This window comes from Grammomys surdaster, unplaced genomic scaffold (genome assembly GCF_004785775.1).
Source record: "Grammomys surdaster isolate TR1022 unplaced genomic scaffold, NIH_TR_1.0 150, whole genome shotgun sequence".
Classification (NCBI taxonomy): Eukaryota; Metazoa; Chordata; class Mammalia; order Rodentia; family Muridae; genus Grammomys; species Grammomys surdaster.
The window spans coordinates 372227-395966 of NW_021604608.1; the positions used below are offsets into that span (position 1 = coordinate 372227).

Here is a 23740-nt window from a genome sequence, read left to right on the forward strand (position 1 = left end):
GGGAAGGGAAGGGAAGGGAAGGGAAGGGAAGGGAAGGGAAGGGAAGGGAAGGCCCACTAAATCAAAATACCTTCCTCAGAAAACAAAAAGAAAGCAACCAACAACAAAAAGGTCAAAACAGTATTTATTATACTAAGAAGGTCAAAGTTGGGCCTGAAGAGATAGCTCAGTTGTTAGCAGGCTACTCTGAGTTTCATTCCCAGCACCCACAAAGATGTTCACAACCATTTGTAACTCCAGTTCCAGGGGATCTGCCACCCACTTCTGGTCTCCACAGGCATGAGGTATATACAGTATGATGATTTTATTTCCCCCTTTAAACCATGCCACCTCCAATCCTTAGCACCAACTCAGTGTTCTCAATGAGTTCCTGAGGCACTAAGCCATGCTGACTCCCAGTGTAAAACTCAGAGTCTATGAAGGTGGGCAAGTTAAAGTCTGGCTCCCTCCTGAGCAGAAACTTCAGGCACGGAGACAGTGGGCCTTTGCTAGAGTAGTACTGGAGCAAGGTGACTTACATGTAACAAACAGCAGACACTCTGTTCTAAAATATACTCTTAAATTTTATTCTCAGAACACAGATTCATCAAATGTGCATAAAAATGATGACTTCAAAAATACTCATGGGCTTAATTAATGGGACAGCAGCCCCTGCAATCTCTGAGGTGAAAGCAGCCAAAGGCTAAAGGTACCGGCTGGTCTGACTCGGAGAGATCTTGTTTTGAGGCCTCTATAGGTGCAGTCCCTTCTGACACCTAACAGGCAGGCTACCGAACTGAACTCTGCAGTGACACATTCTAAGGATACATTCTTGAGCAGCAGAGACATGGTAAAGATACTAGCCAGTTTGCCCAAAACTGTACTAGTTTGATACTCAAACTTATTGCTTAATTCCTAGTTTTCTACACTAAAAGAAGATTCACTGTAGGCTTTTAGCATCTGACATTCTCTGTTGAGGATATTATAGAGTGGTAATGCTTTTGCAACACTGTAAGGCAATACACACCAAACACTTGTGAAAAGGTCTAACTTGCTTTTAAGCATTTACACAGAACCTACTAAATTGCTCTTAGCTGTTTGAAAAATACTTGTCTCAAAACAAAAATACCGTAAGCGTCTATCCATGGGAATTTTGTTTTTAAGTTGAAAAAAAAAAATCTCCAGAGTCTTCTCCTTAATGTCACTTGACATTTCAAAATACATAAAACTCCATGGCTGAAAAGCAGCAAAAATGGTTGTGGAATGTATTTCTTCAACACTCATTTGAAATTCTGACCACTGTCTCCTCTGCTGGGGCCAGCAAGCATCGTGTACTGTGACGAGGCACCACAGTCTAGAATGCTCCTGGGAAATGTGAGTGAAGAGCCTAGAAGAGCCCATCTCCAGCCCTGAATGCCACTGTCTACAAAGTGTCTTACCCCTACATTTGGGTTAAGAGGTCCCTGGGACTGAGGCTCCACAGGGCATTAAGAATCTTGGGGACTGGAAGAAAATAGTGCAGTGAGTGCCAGGGTAGTAAGTGGTTAGCCAGGGCAGAGTCTTAAGCAAGTTGGTATAATGAAGGCCTGGGAAATAGCAATGTTCAACATAATAGTAAAAGAGGCCAGATAACCTGGGCATCACTCATTATGTATAATCTTTCTACAAATTAAATTTTAAAGTAACTATTTATTTTGAAAAGCTCAGGTTTGTGTAGTGTTAGTGTTCGGAGTTTGTGGAGAACATTGAGGAATATGCCCAAGAGTCCAGAAAGCTGTCTTGTCTCAGACAAGACAATGCTGTCTACACAGAAGAGACAACACTCAGACTAGAGCTTGTAGGTCAAAGAAAAGAGATTCAGAATTCTACACAGAAAACTGTCCTTGTTGCCCTGTGGGGTGTAAGCTGTGACTACAGTTATGTAAGAGTGATAAAGCCGTCTTCAGTGACTAGCTAAGGAGCTCAGCCTCTTACCAGCAGTTCCCAACAAGCCCACATGTAGGAAGCTGACTCTGAAAGCAATTGCTGCACATTCTACAGAGTAAATATTTTTTATGTACTTGAACTCAAAAATTCATGTCCCTAAGAAGTCTATACTCTAGGAGACGGTCAACAAAGGGATTGCTGAGTCAGGTTCTTCTGTGATGGGTGAGGTTATGTACACATCTGTAACCACAGAGAGCAGAAGAGTCTCAGTCAATGCATCACGATCATCATAATCTACATCTGGCACATAATGTATACATATGTCCACACTTAACAGTAGACATATTTTTTGAAAAGTAAATAAATTGAAAATTTTAATTTGCAGAACAATTATGTACAATGAATGATCCTACTGTTTTCTGGCCTCTCTTATTTGATGGTAATTCTAGGCAACCCACTTACACTAACTTGGGTAGGACTTCTCACAATACACAAGGTGGGATTACTGCTTGTTATTCTTAATGGGACAGACAGGGCAGAAGGTCTAAAAGTATCTTTTGTTCATCTGAAGTAATTATCATCTCTGAGGTTTACTGCCTTAGTCCGCTAACCTAGGCCTAGTCTTGGAAGCTTCTAGCTTCTGTATAATCTTGTGTAGGCCTAGAAGGTTTTCTGGCTCTGAGACTTACTGCTGAATAAGCTCGCTCACTCTAGTTCTTTCTCATCTCTCACTGGCTGGTTCAACTCTGCTATTCTGGCTCAAACACCTCTCCAAGCTAACTGATTCAATCTGGCTTCTCTCTTGGTCTCTAGTTCAGTCCATCTTCACTATGTCTATCTTGTTCTCTCTTTGCAACCTGTCTTTGTACAACGGTCCCAGTAAAAATGTTTCCTCCTTTCTTTCTCTCTCTGCCCCTCAAGTTGTTTCCCTTCCCTCTGTCCTCTCGTGACTGTTGGGGGATATCCTATTCTGTCAAATCTTTCTCTGATTCATCACTTTGTCTGCCCTTCAATTAGACATCACTTTCAAACATGGGTACTTCCTTCTACAAAATAACTTTACCTTCTAACTTTGCCTACTAACCTGTTTTGGATTAATGGTGTGCACTAAGGACATGTCTATATTCCAGCCAGAGGGATTAAAGGTGTGTGCTAAGGACTTTGTCACATCACAACTAGAAACAGGTATTTTCTGTAAATAACACAATCTTGGGGTTCATGGTGTGATCAAATATCTTGCAGCAGTGGAGAATCCCATTGAGAGGCTGGCCAGATGCAGGACAGTAAGAGTGTCCTTAAAGTCCTGCAATAGGGTGACAGTTACCCTAATACTTGAGGCCTACACAGCTCCTGCAGGTAAAGGCAGCCAATGCAAGATGACATCTTTTTAGGCTTAAATCTGATTTTCAGGAAGAGATCCACCGCATTAGGCTGGCAGTTAAGTAGGACAATTGAGAGTCAAAATGGCTCAAATAAGGGATCATAAAAGCATGACATCAGACATCCAAAGCCAACAAGACAGAAAAGAGTTTCCAACAAACAGCTCTCAAGTTCTACGTTTACAAACAGTTATCTTTAAATTTGCTAGACAGTCTTATGAGCCCAGCAGGTAACAGCAATTTCACAATGCAAGGTATCTGGGAATTCATTGGCTGTTGTCCCATCATATCAAGCCTTATTTCTAGAGGGGGCTGCTGATGTTGTCATCACTGCCTCAGGCAGGGATATGCCCTGGAGAGGAGGAAGGCCTATCAAAGTGCTGAGGTTTTTCCCAGTAGGTCCGTAACTGAGAAATGTGGGCAAAGTTGAGTACCAGACAAAGAAAGTCTGCATCTCAAGATGGATTTAGAAGGATGTTTCTATAAATGTGTTCTTTTGGAATTAGAAACTATAAGAGGATGACTGAGAAGTCCCTGACACAAACAGGGGTCTGAGTAAGCAGTATGTCAGTTTGACAATAAAATCAAGAACTGCAATAAAGTGACCTGAGAGCTACAACTATGTTTTCTTTTCATGCCTTGTAATAAAACAAAACCAGTTTTATATGATAGAAAATTAAGTTCATTACCATAAAGTGAACTTTTGAATCATTCTGTTAAACACTGACCCTGCTTACCCTCAAAAAAGGGGAAAGAATTAAGTTCTCCTAGTAGAGACTGAAATCCTCCCTTTCTTGGAATTTTTCTGTTATCGTCCATTTTCTCTGTTCCTCAGAAGCAAACTCATAAAACTGTCTGTGGTAGTTAGAATGAGAGTAGCCTTTATAGGCTCATGTATTTGAATACTTGGTTCCCTGGTTGGGGAAACTGTTTTGGGAAGTTTTAGATGTGGCCTTGGAGGAAGTGAGATCTGAAGTTTCAAAAGTCCACACAGGCTCAGTTTCTGTCCCTGTGTCTGCTTCCAACTTGCAGGTAAGACATAAGGTCTGAGCTACTGCTCCAGGGCCATGCTTGCCTGCTTGCTATCATCCCCCATACCCCATGATGGTCACATGCTAACCCTCTGAATCTGTAAGCAAGCCCCTAATTAAATGTTTCCTTTTATAAGTTGTCTTGGTCATAGTTACAGTGTTTCTTCATAGCAGTAGAAAAGTAACTAAGACAGGTTCATATTGTATTAGGCCTCTTGGATGACTCTGTCAACCTTCTCATCTTAGATGAAGAAAGTAAAGTCCTAAGGAGACTCAGATGAACAGGCAGCTGATGCTGGACCACATGATTCTAATGCTCAGGGAGCCCCTTCCCCTTTTGGTTAACAGTTCATGGTTAGTAATAAAACAACTTCACATACCTTGTGGATGAATTAAAAAAGGCTCATGTGTTGAGCATTTGGTTCCCAGTTGATGTCACTAATCTGGGAGACCCTGAGACTTTTAGGAGGCAAGATCTAGGGAGGAATTAGGTTATGCCTTTGACATCCACTCCCATCACTAGGTTCTGCTTCTCTAGCAACTCAGAGGCAAGAGTCAAGGCCTCTGCACCTGGACTTCTGAAATAGTATGTGCATGTAAGTTTTGTCTTCCCTCAGAAGCTTATGTCTGTGTCAAAAATCTGACCAATACAAATACATATCATTCCTTATAACCTCCAACCTAATAAATTTAAGTCTCATAAAAATTTGTGAGATTTGCTAGAGGAAAAAAAAAGTCTCAATTTTGAGGTTAGCCTAGGCCACACAATAAGAAGGCAATTTAGTGAGACTGTTTTCAGGTGACAAGAACAGGGCTTGGGGATTCAGTTGCAGAAACTTACCTCACATTACACCCCTATGTTTAATCCTTAGTATGACAAAATAAATAATAATAAGTAATTGATAAGAGTCTTTAAAAACAGTAGCTACATTTAAGACTAAACAGTGCAACTTAGTTTGCATAAAATGTATTTTAAAAGTATAATGTACAAAGTATGGTAAATATGAAATAAACACTTGCCCAAAGCACGCAATTATGAGGTAAAGATACACTTTCATTGTACCTTAACTTTTGGTGACAGACAAGGTTCGTAAACAAGTCTTCTACATTTATATATAAATATAAAATAATATTTGTTGTAACCTATAACCTACAACACCTGGAATAAAGGACAAAGAGGCAAATAAATCAAGAAGATGCCTAGAGAGGCATGTAACATAAGGAAGGGTGTGGGCTTTCTTTGTTCATTTTCATTTCACACTGACTGCTGCTGTCCTAGTTTTTCAGAAGCAGAGCTCTGAGGCTACTGTAGTAACTGCTCCTAATCCTTTTCTCTGTTGCTAAAGCTCAATGTTTACTATCTAGTCTCCTGTTCTACAGCTGGGGTTGACCATGTCCTTATTTAGCCAGTAAGACATGGAGAGAGTTTTGAGAGTTCTGGGAAAGCTTTAATTCTATATGAAGGTCAAAGAGGGGCACTACCTACCGCGCTCTCTCCCCTCTCCTCCCCTCCCCCCTCTCTTTTCTTTCTTGATTATAATGAAGATTCAATAATGTCTAGTTGTCTACTTTGTATTTAAAATCATTAGGCAGGAGAACCAAAAGCTGACTGACCAAGACTGGGTGAAACAAGGTCTTGGAGCCATGGCAGGTCACTAGTTTGCTGGACCAACTCAGGCCTCCCTTGATTACATTTGCTCAAAAGGAGAGGAAACTGTCCAAGCAAGCCTCTACTAGCCTCGTCTTCTGTTCTACACAGCTAGAGCATTCCTAAGGAATATACCCTGTGTAGTCTCATCCCAAAGCCTAAGTTCTAAACTCTTCACCTTGACCATGAAAGAAATCTAGACTTGGCCCATCTTTCAGTTGTTTTGGCTCCTTGTTCACACCCAAATCTCCATCTCTGAATATTTCCAGTATCTTCACCCACACCACCTGGTACAGGTACACATGCCTTATGATGATTGACTATTTCTGCAGCCCGCCTTCTAAGCAACTGCCCCCGCCCAACCCCACCCTGCTCCTTTTATTTTCTTTCTTTTCTTTTTTTCAAGACAGGATTTCTCTGTGTAACTCTGGCTGTCCTGAACTCACTCTGAGACCAGGTGAACCCCAAACTCAGAAATCTACCTGCCTTTGCCTCCCAAGTGCTAAGATCAAAGGCATACACCACCAGCTCCTGGCCTTTCTGGAAATTCTTAGCAGCATTTTACTTATTTTGCTTAGTGGCACTTATCATTCTATATATTCTATTATAACTCAACATTTCCCATCATTCTAAAATCTGAGTTTCATGCTAAAATCTGAGTCTATGTACTTCCATGCTACATGAAATGCCTAGAATATACTTAATGTACTTAAGACAGAATAGATCAGTCAATAAGTATGTGATCTTTATCTTCCTCCTTAAATTAGCGTATAAACAAATCAAGGGATTTTAGAAAATGTTATGATGGACAGTTTTTTTTTCAATTTTATATTTTGCAAAATTTTAATTTTTGCAAGATTATTCTAATATTAGATCCACAAAGTCAACAAAATTAGCCTTGGACAAGAGATAATTACATATTTGACACATAGTAAATCATTCCCCAGTACCTGCATCCACCAAAATATGGTGGGAAGTGAACTCAGTTTCCAAGTCAGCAATAGGAACTGCCACCCAGGCCAGGAGACATGGGTCTCTATCCTCAACTAGAGTTCAGTTGCATCACACTAAGGATAAACTCTAAAAGCTGTAAACTATGAATCAACTGTAGGCTATGTTACCTAGTGTTCCAGTATAGTAAATCCTTCATGAACAAGATCAGGTTTAACTCAAGAGAGCCTGGTTAAAGGGAAGAGGAAACAAACTTTCCCTAGGGTCTCTTTGTACATGTGGTTAGCAATCTGAGAAAGGCTGACAGACAGTCATCTCTTACAGGGTTGGCAAAGTCATGTTTAATTAAAGCAAAGCAGGAGATAAAGAGACCCATGGGAGCCTTGGAACCAGGTCTTTTCCAAGCATCTCCTGCTGTGTCCTGAAAGCTTAGGGATGAAACCTGTGGATGAAGAAATTTATCTTGTTCCATGACAGGACACTCCTCAAAAGGTGCTAAAGTTAAGGCTGTTAACAATTTTAAAACATTTCTACAGAGTTCAAATGTAACTGATCCACAAGCAGGAGACCCTAGCACAGGAAGGAGAGGGAACAACCCAGGAGTCACCCCTAAAAGCAGTGGAGCTGGGATCTGAAGCCAGCAACAGTAGCCTGCTAGAGAGCCACTGCACTTCTCTCTGCCTCCTACAGTAATCACCAGAGAAACCAGTCTCCTCAGTTTTATGGGAGACAGCACAACACTCCACAAGTAAAACATAAGCACTCAGTAGCAGACTGTGGAAGTGCCCAGAGCTAGGCAGGACTGGGAGGTTTGTGTAAAAAAAGAAAAATTCACCCCCACCCAGACCATGGGAGTACTCTAAGATGTCAGGGCTTCATGCCAGGGGAAGAAGTTTGAAAAGGAGCGCTAATGCAAAGCTGGAGGCACTGCTCGGAGCACAGAGCACAATGTCCAGTGTAAGGCTGTTGATCCGCTGACATGCCATGCAGTGCCTGCTATTATTCTGTTTCACATTAGTCCACAGGGTTGGTAAAAGACACTGAGCTGGTTTTCCTTGACCTGAAAGTATGAACATCAATGTTTTGCAGTTCTTGTAGACTTTAGAAAAGCACAGAGCTCTCAATGTTCAAGTACCTCTTCCAGATGATATTATGTGAAATGATAGCATTTACCAAACAAACAGCCAATAAGGTATTATATGTTGGTATTGACAATGTTCACTAAAAGGGAGACAATAAAATAATTTAGATTAACCTGGATGCCAAATAGTCTCCTAGGCTTTAAATGAAGTCCTGCTTCTATGTTAGCAGTCCAGGAGAAGTGCAGTCAACTGAAAATACCATCCTCTTCTGAAGCATCTTGTATGTTCCTCAAAGATCTATAGCCAGCAGTCCTTTTCACAGAAGGCAAAACAACTGAGAAATGAATGTTAATTAATTTGGGATGTTGTACCTGACTCTGCACCGTGTCTAAGCACTTCTACGCCATGGTTTATCACATACACCAAAAAATAAAAAAATAAAGGAACCTAACAGTGCTTTCCAACATAAGAATTGGCTTCATCTTTTTTCTGCTTACATCCCATTACAAACATCTGTCTCATCTGACCAGCTGCAGACACAATGTTAGCTGAATCTCCAAAGAGAAAATGCAGCTCCTCTGGTAGTGAGGAAGGAACACTGCAGAGCTCGGTCCTCCACTGCCCCTCAGCCACCAGTCCCTCAGGCTCCTCAAGATGAGGATGGCAACCTTCATCCTCCTTAGTGAGGGAGGATCACAGGCAGGCACAGGACCCCTGCCTCCTCCTCAGCAGTTTTCTAAGTCTCACCCTAGTATAGACTCCCTCACACTTCAGCAGGTAGCACTCCCAAGAATCTACATAAGGTAAGGTCACTTTTCTCAGCCATGGAGGCTGGGAGGCAGCTTCCCACTGCCCGCCACGTCTCTTGCTTCACAATGCACTGAGAGAACAAGCTGGGGAGGCTGCCCACAGCCACTCTAAGCGGAAGCACAGTTCTGAGGAAGTAGCTACCATAAAGATCCATGACTTAGCCCCTACATCTTTCCTCATAGTAAGATCTAGACTCTCACAGGACTCCCAATTCCAGCAGCATTCGAGGGAAAAGGGCTTTCCTGTCCTCTGCCTGACTCTGCAACAAGATACTGAGGACCTGGTGTTGTTTTTTCTATGTTTATCTTTAATAGAGGGGCTTTCTGTGACAAGGTTAAACAAGTCATCTTCTTCCTTGATGGTCTGTCACATATGTCTTCAAATATGTAGCTATTCTAAGAAACTGAAACCTAAGAAAGGTTGAAATTAAATACCTTAAGTGGAAAAAAAAGAGAAAGTGCTATTCTAGAAACACACAACTGAAGGGATCGAGAGAGCACAGAGATGGAGAGGAACTAAAGCTGTTTGGATAAGACACAAATATGTACAAATATGTACAAAAAAAGTGAAGGCATGAAGAGATTCAGTAATGTTCCCCTCGTACTAAAACCAGCTGTTACAAGCCACTTTCTACAAAGCAATCTTATATCCCAAACACATTCAATCACTTACCATGTTATTTCCAATAGTTTAAAAGGTCAACAGAAGCTGTTCACAATTGTTTTCATAATTAACACTTTCAAATGATGTTCGTAAATGAAAAAAAAAAAGAGTACCTTTTCCAATTCTCTTGGTATCCGCATACAAGTGTACACCCTTTCTCTTCGCTCTGTATACTTGGCCTCGTTATGTTCAAGGAAGTACCCTCTTGTCAGTTCAGCACTGAGGAACCTCAATAATGACAGTTCTATAGAAAAAAGAAGTGACACAAAAGAAAAACAAGTGTTTATCAAGAACTCTCAGGCTAGGGCCATAAGTAAAACACACAGAAAACAAACAGGGAACATACAGTCTACAGGTCTGTGCCTACAAGAAAGGGAAACCAAATGGCTAGAGGGAGGTGTTGAGAACTGCTGCTGTTGCTGAGAACACCATCGGAGTATGGAAGGGATGGCTGCTGAGAACCAAAAGAGCCGGAGAACACCTTTTAGATCAGTCCTGGGTCTCATGGTGCTATAGGCCTGGACTGCAGAGATAGGGGAGAGGAGCAGCTGTGAAGACTCCACTGAATACACATTCCAGTAGTTCAAAGGCAGCCCAGGGCCCTGGAAAGTACTGCTTTTAGCCCATGACTATGCCAGCCATTCAGACACAGATCAGTTGCCGCCTGCTTGGGTGAGCCTGGAGATCCTACAGTGGTACTTCTCCCTATGAAAATGTATTCCTGCTAAGTGAAAGTTTCCCAATGCCATGAAGTCACTAGCTATACAAAGCAGAACCTTTCTTTCCTAGGGCTGGTCCACTTGTCCACGTTGCCTCTGCTCCTCTGATGTAAATTCATCGAGACAGTTTATATCAGTAGAGGAAGGCAAGGCAAAAGGAGCTGATATGTATTCCACTCGGCAGGACTTAAGGTTACTAGGCTGGGGTGGGGATGCCTGACATCAGTTCTTCCTGTTATGCCATGCTTCTCCTAACCCCATCATCTCAGCCATCTCCCCAAACCCCTTACCCGGCCAACACTGCCTGACTCTGCACAAGGCTGCAGGAGGTTCAACTTGTCCCCAGGATCGCAGAAGGTTTCAAATTAATTTCTGAGCTTACTCTGTGATTTCTCTAACAAATGTACCAAAGCACTACCAAGTGGGGATAGTCAAAATGAACCCCAAAAAGCCTCCAGGAAGGCAGAAGCAGGCTTAGCCAAGGGTCTGGACAGTATACCTTAAAGAGCTTACTTTTGTCAGCACTGAAATGAATCCCAGGAGCTCCAGGAGTTTCACATCACATCTCATGCTTACTTTTGCTTAAGTGGTATGTTCTATGTAAGTACACACACACAGACACACACACAGACACACACACCTCTATACATGAGACTGATAATGCATCTGTAGAATTGGTGATACACTAAGAAGTATAGGAGTGAAATGGGGGAAGTAAGCCTTCCTGGGGAGAAATGCCACCATTTCCCCATTGTTGCTTGGCACAGGACACATAGGGTCACTGTGCACCATGGGGATCCTGCCTTTCTCAGATTACAGTTAAGTCATGGGTGAAGTAGGCTCAACCTACAAATGCTATTGCTTATATTAACAGATGCTCAGTTCTAAAGGCAATGATATCATCTCATCCACAGAGCATAAAACTTTGGGCTTTCTAGAACTACATACATTTTGAAGAGAAAAAGGAAACCCTGCATGCTGCGCTGCAGAAGAGAAACACTAACACTAGAGAAAGCTATGCTTATTCTCAGTTCAGTTCCAACTTTTGGCACTTTCCATGCAATCTTATTTAATTCTGACTTTACTTAAAGATGACCTATATGAACATAAAAAGTAGGATTAACCCTAGTGTTCGGCATTGGTGAAACTACTTAATAAATACCAGTGATACACTTTTACAAGTCAAGTCAGCAGTTGAAGGAGACTACGAATCTCTACAAGAGAAGAGCTGCTGGGTGCCAGAGCTGCCACTCTTCTGAGACTGGGCAGATAGCAGGGAATGAAGGCTGCTGGGGCTCGGCCTATGGTCCTCAGTGATCATGATTATAAACAACAGCTCAAGCTGAGCCTGACCCCTGAGAGCAGCCACTGCAAGGACGGGAGGCTTCCTGTCCCCAACAAGAGACAGGAGATTGGGCAGACGAGGAGTCTGTCTTCTGTGTTAAAGAGACACACAGACAGGTCCTTATACAGTACTTTTATATTTTAAAAAGCAAACTAAAATGAAAAGGCCTGGCTGCACCTTGTTTATTGGGCAAATTCTCGTTCACAGTGGTGTTGCCTTGGTGACTGCTGAGGTCAGTTTTTGCTGTAATCAGTGTTTGGTTCACAGGTCCACAGAGACAATGTGGGGTCAACTGGGGAAGGAGCTTTAGCACCAGCAGCTCTCTCAGCTTTTAGCTCTATCTATGATGGTCACGTCACAGATCTCAAGTTCTCAAAAGGGAAAACTGAACTTTCTGCCGCTTCTGCAACACCTGTTTCCATCTTGCCTTCCACACAGATCCTTGAGGCACCTGACAGTGTTTGTGTGAAAGAAGATGAAAACCACAGGGCATGATGTGGTGTCATGAACTCCAGTTCCTTTCTGTATGTTAATGGTAAAATTAACCATTTCTGGTGTGGTTGTTACTTAAATCTATAAATGCGATTTCTGCCATCCTGGTTCTATGATGAGAAGCATCACAAGTACATTTAACTAAGGATGTAACCTAATTAGATCTCATAAATAGGTTATGATATAAACAACATGTTTCAGCAATATTATAAATACAAAAGAGGACTGTGTGAGAAAACCACCTCTAGAAAGGCAAGTTAGATTCTTAACTGCTGAGCCATCTTGTCTGCCCTACCACGTTAGGTTCTATAACGGTAAAACATTAAACAATGGAAGTGTATTCTTTAAGCACACTCAAAACTATAAAACTGATTCTATAGCTATGGTTGTCTCCAAGTCACAGAGAGGCAAAGGACACCATCTCCAAGGTTGCACCAAAAGCAAGCAGTAGACCAGATGCAGAGTTCTGGCAAAGTGCATGCTTTTCACCACTAGATTATACATTCCACTACTGTTCTTTCTTGAAACAAGAACTTGCTATGGAGTCCTGGCTGCTTGGCCTATAGAGATCTGGCTGGCCTCAAGTTTGCAGTGATCCTCCTGCCACGGTTTCTACAATACCAGAATTACAGACATGAGACACCATGCCCAGCTCTAAATACTTTTAAAAACAGATACCTGCACATTTTCTGAAAAGTCTAGTACATCATTAGTCCTCACTCTCTGCACTTACACAGAACCTGGGTTCTATGCAGCCACCCTAACAGCAGACCCTGTTATAAGACCATGAACCAAGTACTATGTACCTTATTTTTCCAACGTCCATCTCTGAGTAAGTTCTAATGTAACACTGTCTCTACACACAACCAACAGCATGCTAATACACTATGCTGTTGAATGCTTTAGAATGGTTTCTAAAGGTACAGTAAAATAAGGATGACTGAAAGCCCAAGCTTCACAGTACAAACTATCTTGAAGGCCTTAACTTGCTTCCATAGATTCACAGAGATAAAACCAGGTTTAACGGATGGGATCCTTCCACTCTGAGGCAGTTTACAAAGGTCTTGCATTCTTTACTTTATATAACTCTCATAACAATTACAACTAGAAAGGAGACTTAGAGATAGTCACATAATATAAATGAAGAAACTGAGAAAATTAACAGACCTAGTTGAAACTCATTTAAAAGGACAAATGTCAGAGTGAAGACCAGAACTGACCTTCGAAATGCAGTATGCTCTTTTCTCTCACCATAATTACACCCAGTCACCTACTGTTATTTTAGAGAAAAAGACCTGGCCAGAATATGCTTTTCAATCATGCCAGATGAAAGGGCTTCCACCTGACCTGTCAAGCCGCCCTTGCTGTTTGTATGGTACGCCCCCTCTCCTTGTTACTCCCTGGACAAGTCTGTACTTCCTACTGAGATAGCGCACCAGTGCACAATGGCTTTGCTAAACTCTCTCTAGCCTTCTATAGACTTATCTGAATTTATTTGTCCTATGACTTCGGGTATAGTCTTTTTGAAAATAGAGCTATTTTACTATTTAAGTGTGTCTATTAGAAGATTGTGAACATTAATAAAAGTAAAATAATATCAGTCATAAGTCCAAATCAATTCCACCCAGTATATTTTAATCAATATTCATCTATCATAGAAACATTCTGTAATCCTTTACCTTTAATTGAGAAATAAGAGTATAAATCATTTTCCTTTACTCGTGAAATAAGAACTATTAGTCTTACTCATCCGAGACAGCTTACTTTAGAAATTAGAAGCTAGGATCAAAAAGTATTTATTAAAAGTAGTGAGTAATCATACATATATTTACATATTCAGCAATATGTCTAAATATATCTTTCTTAAAATAGTACTGCACATTAAAAAAGCAAATTGGAAAGTAATACTGGTTGACTGTTAAGAAACCATGAAGCAAGCTAGTCTCTGGTCTTAAGTAAAAGAAGTGTTTACAAAGTTTAACAAAGTATCTAAAATAGTAAATGAGCCTTCCTTACACACAGGCATACTTTTATACAGGGAAACTAGGAATTAACTTTTCTAGGAGACAATACGATAAGAGTTTGGCTTCCTAAGTCAAATGTAAGAAAAAGAATCACTTTGCATACTATATTCAGGTTCTCGAGGCTTTTTGTTGGTTTTTTTGCTTGGTTGCTTTGGAGACATGGTCTCTCCATGTAGCCCAGGCTGGACTTGAACTCAGGATCTTCTTACCTCTGCCTCCCACTCTTTAAAACAAGTTTACGGTCAGTCTCCTTTAGGACAGTAAAGAGTAGAGCATTCATATGCTTAGAGACAGAAGGTACAAAAATGAAAGTGACATAATAACGCTAACAAAGCAAAGGATTAAAAGTGTGAGGTGTCAATAATCCTCCAGCCAGTTTAAAATTTCAAGTCCACAGACAGTAGAATGTAAGGACTAGGAATTGTCTGAATCCCATTGACAATCTCTGTGGGAACTGCTAACAGGAAACCAGTTGGCTTTTCTGGGTTTCAGTTTTTCTTTCTTCTCCTGGAGATACAGCACCGATGTGTAAAGGCAAGGAGAGAAACAAATCAGACAAGAGTTGAGTTCCAGAAGTCAAGTCACCATTACAAAGAGAACAATAGTCTCAGCATTGTTCCATCACAAACAACACTGTTGCCACACCTGACATCAGGCTTCTCAGTTTACAAGCAATGCTTATCTGCTCACCTCCTGCACTTGCCTTACAGGGAACTGTTTCACACTCATGTTTATCTTACACCAAGCCTCTGTTAAGTCCCCATGGAGAGTAAGACAACTAAGTTAGAGACTACTTAGTAGTGGCTCGATGAAGCAGAGCCAAGTGGATTAAGCAAGCAGTCTACGCAGTTCAACAACTGAACCAAGTTAAGAAGGCAGATTGCCTAATTCTTAGTCCAACATTGACTTGCTCGGCATTGATTCCCAAAGCCAAACGTGGCTATATAGAATCTCTCTCACCTAGAACTTTGCATTTGAGTCAAGAAGGGAAAAACACAGGAACTGGATAATAAGCATTACTTAATCTAGTCTATGTCAAAAAATGCAACGGGAAACGGCAATAATGTTAAGAGCAAGGTGAGAGCGCAGTTCTTGGTGAGCACTATTCCCAGAGTTTGAGCTTCACCACATATGGGAATGGTGAACGGGGCATCCATCTCTAACTGTGTAAGATGTAAGTACTAGCATTTGTCAGACAATTCATGTGTTAAGAAAAATGCTGCTGAGAATCAAATGATAGCAGTCCGCAAAGTAGCAGAAAGAAACATAACTGATAATAGATGAATGCATGTCATTCATATATATATGTATATGTATATATATATATATTCCTCAATAGATAAATTAAGATGAACGTTAAACACTAAACCATTTTATTTTACTCAAAGTATGGATAAGCACCTTAATTGTATGTTCATTTAAAGAGAATACTAGACTGCTAGGACTGACCAATAAATGTCTTATAAAGGAGCCCTGAATGCCTTGGGGAAAATGATAAAAGGGACATTGGAACTAAGTGACTGTTAAGGCCATCAAGACACTAAGATTATGACTTTCAAAGGAACAGCATATACTGCCCTCGCTTGCAGAGGGGAGGAAGGGCAAGTCCACAGGAGCCTTTACAGAGAATGGACAATTAATACTTCAGTGTGAGTCCCCACACTAAATGACTCAGAGACATGTTTCCAGTCTGACACTAGGTGGTGCCCTCTGGCCCAGCCAACCCATTTCCTATTTCTTGGTAAGGAGGCAAAGAAAGAAAACAGAGCGGAAGAAAGAAGCACTTGGAGGTGAACAAAAAGAACACCTGGATTTCTAAGCTAGTGGGGATGCCACGGCCAATGGCAGACCCAGTCACGGGTGGACACGTACCAGCAACAGTGAGAGCTGCCTGGCTCTTAGAACAGACACCAGGGGTCATAAGAGGGTGGCTCATACAGAGTCCATTCAGGAAAACCACTAGCTGGTATTTCTCACCGAAATGTTCCTGGGATGCTTGTCTAGATCCCGTATACAAGACTGATGTGAACAAGAAGGGCTACCCCACTAGCTGAGGCTTGATGTGGCCTCCCTAGTAAGGACCTTCTGTCACTGCAGGTGGAAGAATCCAGCTTTCAACCTGTTAAGTATATGATGCTCAATGTGCCACGTCTGTGAGGAATGAGTGTGTGATACGATGTTAAATGTATGTAAGTCCAAGTATCTAGCTCAGCCCAGGAATGCTCACTTCAAAAGTTCAAGGTCTTTGTTAGTGCCAGGGAAGAATAAATTCCCTTCACTTCAGAAGTTCAAGGTCTATGTTCACCAAAGGCTCTTCACAGCTTCAGTGTCTTTCTTCATGCAAACAACATAATGGCTCCAACAGTAATATCGTTCCTGAAGCTCAAAAAGCCTTCAAAGAAGCAGTAGTGAAACCTGGTCACATCTATTTGATTGCCCTAGTCAAGTCTAAGTGAACGAGAGGCTGAGAGACTGAAGACTTTGTCTTACTTAGGTCTTGCCAATTTAGAAAGCAAATATTCTTGCAAGCAAGTGTTTAACTGACAACTAAACCAAATAGAGAATACTGGGAAAAATGTTAAGTGGCTAAACAAAAAAAAAGACCAAACAAGGCACACAGCTGGTGCAGGAGTTTTCAAAGATAAGGAGACTGATGCAAAACTGTATGTCCAATCCTGAGAATTAGCAAGTCCATCAGGATCTATCCAACAGTCTTACAGACTTCTAGGACTCCTATGACTTCAATACCCATAGTGAATGGAATCAACAAAATGACTTGAACGTGTATTTATACAAGCTGCAGGATCTTATTCCACTGCATTAGCTCGGAATAAGTTGGAAGAAATGTCATTAAGTTGCTGTCCAAGATTTTGGACCTATGATGTAAGAATTAAAATGCAGTCACTATTATACCCAATGAAATGGCCATGCCAAAACTTTCTCTTTTGCATCTGGGCTTAATACAAAGCTTCAGTATAAATATAAAAGGTATTAAAAATTCTTAAAATAATAAAAATCCTTGAATACACGGGGATTATAATATTTTAACAGTATGCTTCAGACCTTAGGGACAGCAGGGCTTAAAAGTGGTACATACTTTCTTGTGTGACAAAACTGTTTCTTCTGGCTTAAGTTTAAGTTTAGGAAAACTCCACATGTAACATTTTAAGGGGTGCCACACATTTCTGGGCCAGAGAAAACTACTGAACTTCACTGTCACGACCACACTGTCAACTGAGTCTATGAAAAATGGATTTGGCCGGCAAGTTAACAGGTTTCCGAGACTCAACTTCGCATAAAAAACAGGGGGTAAAGTCACCTTGGCATTGACATCATCTAGAAAGCCCTGCGTTTCCCATTTTTGACCTCCTTCGGATGTTGGAGATGCCTGTCAATGTTGAGACCAGTCGCGAACACTCGGTGACCGGGGACTGACGATCTCCCGGGCGCACCTGGCTCCGGGATGGCCGCGGGAGCGTCGGGCCGCGCGCACTAGCCGCCAGAGTAGCTGTCACCGGCCGCGGGGACATGGGAGCCACAGGAGCCGCAGCCGCTCCGCGCGCAGAGAGAAGGAGCTGGCGACCCCGCCACCACAGCCCGGTCGACCCCTCGGTAGCCTGCCGCGGCCTAGTACCGCCCGCCTGCCCGCTCGCTCGCTCGCTCGCTCGCCGCTCGCCTCACCTGCGCGGCCGCGGCGCTTCTCCCGCCGCCTGTCGCTCTCGTAGAAACCCAGTGTCTCGGTGTGCTGGGGCGCGGGCCCATGGCCGCCACCACCCGGCTGCTCTGCCTCGCCGCGGCCGGTCCGCTCGGGGCCGTCCGCGCCGCCACCGCCTCCTTCTCCCGGGGCGGCCGCGTCGCAGACGCCCGCCATGTTCCGAGGGCCACACACTGTCCCCGCCACCTCCCTCCAGCCGCCCGCCCGGCCTCCGCCTCCCGCCAGCCCCTTCGCCGCCTCGCCCCGCCCCTCGCCCGAGCCCGGGCAGCCGCCATCAGTAGCCCGCCGGCCGGCGCGCGCCATTGGCGTCAGCGGCGCGTGGGAGGCCGCGGTGGCCGCCGCCACGGCCGCCGCCATCTTCTTCCTGCCGTCGCCGTGGCGCGCGGCGGGCTCTGCGGACCGGATCGCCGCGCCCGACTCCATGCCTCCGGGTTGCGCGATGGGGGATGGCGGGCGGCGGCGGGCCTCGGCGTGGCTGTCCGCGCGGCCTGAGCCCCTGGTGCCCGTGCGGTGGCCGGAGTGCGCCGGCGCGACCCGCCTGGCCTTGGCTGCGCGGCGACTGGGGCCGGGCTCCAGCTCTGTAGCTCCCGCCGGCGCCGACCCGGTGGCTCTGCTGTCTTGGCTGCATCTCTCCTGCATATTTATGATCGTCTGTCACATTCCCTGTCCGTGGACAGTGTCCAAAGCCTAGCTCGGGGGAGCGTGCCAACAGGTGGGGGACTCAGCCCGACGGGCAGTGTGCTCGATGCGCCTAAAGCGCCGGGGACATTCTGGGCTGCCTTTCGGGAATAGGGTTATGTGACTGCGGGTGGGCAGCCAAGATAGCCTGGTTCTGTCACCTGGTCACCGCTTGCCGTGGGACTGTGACCCCTACCCCCTCACTGGTAGCCGCACTGAGACCACCGGATGGTCTCTAGGTGCAAATGAATCCGGCTCAGGTTTGGGATACCTTCACCTGGGCTTCCTACAGTATTGCTGTGCGCTCCTGTAACGCACACGGTAGCCCCTCCATTGCCTTACTGCCCACTTCGGAATTAGCTCTTGTCGTTGCAACTTTTTTAAATGAGAAGAAGCATAGCAGATACCTCTCCACGCTCTAATCTGCCCTACACTTAAGCCGAGAACGGATGGAACAGGTCCTAGAACATCCAGGAGAGCCTTAGGGATAGCCCAGATACCGGGTTGCAAACTCAACTTTTCAGTACTGTGCTGCAGCAAGGCTGTTTGACAGCAGGACAGGATGAAGGGATAGAAAGGGTTAAAGAGGAACTTGCAGAGTCCAAGAAATCCCAATACCAATCCAATGTAAAGTTTACATTGTGGAAAACCAAACAATGCGGAGAATATTTTTTAAAGTCAGTTTGGTTTTATTTGGTCAAAACTGAATCTTAAAAGCAATGCCCTTGACAAATCTTCAGAATCATGAAAATCAAAAGACACAGAGTTTTATACACTGTAAGGTTCCTTCCAACCTAAATTTTATTATCTATGCTCCTAATCTTAGATAGTCAAAGAGGGCAGAGGGGGCCTGTTAGGGTTGCTATTTTAAAACTCTTGTTATAAAATGATATTGTTGGAAACCTAAGTCCATGTCTTTCCTTTATAAAGATTATGTTTAGTTGCTATTTATATGTTCCTCAGAGATTTTCCTGGTTCTATACTATCGAACCCCGCAATAATAAGTAAGCATTCAGAAACCCTGAAATTAGGTTACAAATAACCTTAAGATACAAACAACTTACATAGCACAGAACATTTAGTTGTGTGATGTTGGCATTGATATATAGGGCAAAATGGTACTAGTTCCCTTTGATGATAAGTTTATCACAAAATACTTCATGATGTTTTCAGTTTTCTACTATTAAGTGGGTTAATCTCTTAAAAGCACATCCAGCATATCTATTGTCCCTATATTGTTTGAAATTAGTTCCTCACATTTTTCATAAGTAAAAAGCAAACAAAGAAAAACTCTAGTGAAAACTTCCCTAATCATGGAAAGACCTAGACTCTCTGACTCTAACTAAGTGTTTGACCAAATGAGCAGAGGTGAGCCTCTCTCTGCTTGATTTCCCCTACTGTGAAATCACACTTGGGCAGACTGCAATGACCTCTTAAAATATCAAAACTATACCAAAGTCTATGCGTCCCCCACTTTAGATCCCTGTGCAATTTGTAAAAGCTCAAGATTTATAGGAAAGTGTGAAATCCTTAACTAGAGTCACTTTGTACCTGATCTGAAACTTAAAGAAGTTAAAGTACAGTGACTATATTGATAACACATCAAAGATTTCTGTATCTATCTGCCTTCTTCATTTTCTCTACACTCCTTCCTTATTCCTTGATCTGGGAGAACTAACTGGTGGATGCAGGCCAGTCTTCTAGGCCCTAAGCTGTGGTTTGCTACTCCAGCCTCAGATTCTCAGACTTTCCCAAGGAACACCAGGAACAAACTTCTAAGATTCTTCCAATGAGTGCTCCAAAGGACACAGCTCCCAGGTGGCATTTGAGGGTGGCTGCAGTAGTACTGGAAATGATTACCTGAGTGCATTTCAGTCATGTAGCTGCAAAGACAGATTAGAATTCACATGGATAGTGATGCCTATGTGATTCCACAAGAAATTGCTTTGACAATACATGGCTTCTATTTCTGGGACCATGGAAGTCAATATTTAGTTCTGAAGCTGTAGCCCTGAATTTAGTTCATTTGCTATTTTATCTTCAGAGAGAAAAAGAGTTGTACATTTTTTGTTACCTTTTTTTTTTTTAAGATTTATGTGTGTATGGGTGTTTTTCCTGTGTGCATATATGTGCTGTGTGTGCCTGGAGCGCAGAAGAGAGCATTGGATCCCCTAAAACTGGAATTGACAGATGGTTGTAAACCATTCTGTGGGCGCTAGGAACTGAACCCAGGTATTCTGCAAGAGCTCTAAATTGCTGAGCCATCTCTCCTGCTTCTGAGTGTTTTTTGAGGTAAAGTTTCACCTAGGCCAGATTGTCCTTCAAATTAATGATCTTCCAACCTCAACCTTCCAAGTGCTGGTATTACAGATATGCCCAGCTTAAGAGTTGAGAAATTTCTAAAAATCTAATCATCTTTGCTATAAGGTTAGAAATAGAAAATACTATTGGGTCTACAGTAAGTGTAGCAGTGAAATTGATGGGAATTTATTGTATCTCTGGGTTTCCGGTAGTGTCTTCTATCTTTGGCAATCTTTTCTATCCCCGTGACTGAGTCTCATGATGTTTTATCCTCTCTGGATTTGCTCCATAGAAATTAACTTTGTTTATTTTTAGAAGAAATAACCACACTGAATATGCCTTTGAGTGTAATGTACCCATTACAACTTAACAGTAACCAGCAAAATTTTATTCCTAAGTATTTGTTTAGCATGCAGATATTTGACCAAGATCACAGTAATTCAAACTCTGAAAATTATACAGAACATTCTGTTCTAATAATCCTTTGCTAAAAGGGGTATTTGGACAAAGATACTGAGTTCTAAAAGGTAGGCTTTGTTTATTTTTTATTTATTTACTTATTTACTTACTTGAGACAGGGTTTCTCTGTATAACCCTGGCTGTCTTGAAACTTTTTCTGTAGACCAGGCTGGCCTTGAACTCAGAGAGCTGCCTGCCTTCCTTGAGTGCTAGAATTTAAGGCATGTATCACTATCACCACATAGCAGGTTCTATTTATTGTCACCAACGTGTGAACATAATCTGTTAGTCAACAGTGTTTTAAGTTTACAGTATGATCAGATATATTTGTTCTATGTAGGCATTTAAATTTCTGGAAAATTCTAAAATACTGATGCAAGGGAAATGACTTATCAAGTTCCTCATTCCATGTTTTTCTCTTTGACATGAGAAAGTATTTCTCATCACAATTGAAAAAAATCATCATGCCACATTTAGAACTGTTTTAATCACTTAACATTCTGCTTATGGAAGAGACTCATATCTTCCCTTATATTTATTGCTATTTCTTAACATTCTTTGTATTTCTACCAAGCATATGTTAAGATTCAGAAGGCAGAGAGATCTTAATGTCTCCCAGTCCCTGTTGCTGGCCTTTTGGGTGCTTCTTTGTTCCTCAGTGGTGAGCTATTTATTGCTGTGCTGGGCTGCTTGTCACACAGCAGTTGGTAACTTGCGAGCTTTCTATACTACTTGGATAAATATTTTACCTTTTCCTAGTGTTTCTAATTGAAGCATCATGGGTTTAGTGACTAAGTATGTGTTTTCTTTACAACCTTTTAAAGTTCTCTGGGCTGTGATCCTGCTGCTGTAACTGGGTCTCTCATTCTGCTCATTCATTGCTTTGTCCTGTATACTGTCTGTTCATTTCCCCTGGCTTCTGAGATACTGAAAGGAATTGTGCTCTCTAGTTCTTACAAGACTCTAGGCAACATCACCTATTTTTATGGCAACCCAACTATTTATTTACCACTTTTACTTGATTATCACAAATCATTAGAAATACATAATAAAATTACAAATGTTCAAAACAATCCCTTTGGTTTGTGTCTTCCTGGTTTTAGAGATCCATCTGATCTCCAATTGTTCTTTTACAAGCATGTGTTTTAGCTGGCAAATGTTTTTCTCAAAACAATCCCTGGTGTGTGTGTGTGTGTGTGTGTGTGTGTGTGTGTGTGTGTGTGAGAGAGAGAGAGAGAGAGAGAGAGAGAGAGAGAGAGAGAGGATAAAATAGTTGTTTGAGACTAGAACAAAGGTTAGAATTTTCAGTTCTAGTTCTCCATTTCCAAGATTGAGGTTAAATTGGTAAAATACTTCTGTTCCTCACATTTCTCATTCTGTTCTACTTGCTTGGCTTTCATACTATATCCTAGGAATGTAGTCTCACAGATGAGAACAGTGTAGTGGTTAAATTCTAAAATAGCAATGAAAACAAAACATGTATTGTGGCTTTAGCCAAACAGCGTTTAAGGACAGTTCGTATTCTTTACTATGCTCTGCCTAAGGTGATACAAACACTAATTCCTGTTCTCTTGAGCACATGACCTCCGGTGACAGATGCATGCTGGGTTAAAAGTGTAGCATATATAATTCATACATAAATTTCTGATTGTTAAGAGAATGAAGATGAAGCCAGACACTGATCTGATTCATCATCTGAGTGTTCAGTCTGACCTTCATCTATATATTTAGATGAGTATATAGCATCACTAAATGTGCGAGTAGAAATGTACTTATCGTACTGCAAACCATTTTTAAATAGTTAATTTTGATGTTTATTATGGTGCTGGTGTGTATGAGCTGACAGCAGGCTAGATACTCCTTTTTAGAACTATACCATTTTATGAATATTGGTTTTTACTTTTATAAGCTTGATAGAAACATTTTTGGTTTATCTTACTGTGGCCATAAGAGTCAGTCACATGTGGAGTTAAAGGCTCTAAAATAGAGTGATTCCATTGGCGTTGGAATGCAATGGAACTTGATGTTTTCCTTTGATCGGCATTCATTTCTAACGTCTAATCATGCTTCATGGAACCCACTAGCGTGACTAACAGTGGTGTCCTGTAGGTCGTAAAATTGGCTTCCACCTAATAAACTTGGCATTAGGAGGGTTTTTTTTGGTTTTTGTTTTTAAGTAGCTAATCACAAATAGCTAACCACAAGTGTTTTACTGAGGCAGCATCCAGTAGTCCTCAGGGATGTGAGTAAACACAGGTGGACTCACCCATGCAAGCATGTGTTTTAGCTGACAGATGGTTTTCTCAAAACAATCCCCAGGGTGTGTGTGTGTGTAAGTGGGTAAAATAATTGACACTAGAACAGAGGCTGGGATTTCCAATGATAGCAAGAAGTGTTCTTCAGAACGGTGATGGGATATGGCAGAGCAAGCTCCTAGTGGGCTTGGGAGACCTTGTGGGAGGTCTTGCTTGCTGGCTTTATTGTCCTAAGTTAGGAAAGGACAAAGTAGATTCTCATGAAATTTACTTCTATTCTAGA

General features: G+C 42.2%; 1 protein-coding gene across 1 annotated transcript in view; it reads right to left on the minus strand.

The window, feature by feature from the left end:
* Tapt1 (transmembrane anterior posterior transformation 1) overlaps positions 1 to 17923 on the minus strand; it is a 50260-nt gene extending 32337 nt beyond the window's left edge. Inside the window, exons 1-2 of the mRNA XM_028765277.1 lie at positions 17731 to 17923; positions 9583 to 9713 (exon numbers count right to left, since the gene is read on the minus strand). Coding sequence (XP_028621110.1) covers positions 9583 to 9713; positions 17731 to 17920 — 321 coding nt within the window. The 5' untranslated portion in view covers positions 17921 to 17923. The remainder of the gene's footprint in view (positions 1 to 9582; positions 9714 to 17730) is intronic.
* Between the last annotated feature and the right edge of the window lie 5817 nt (positions 17924 to 23740).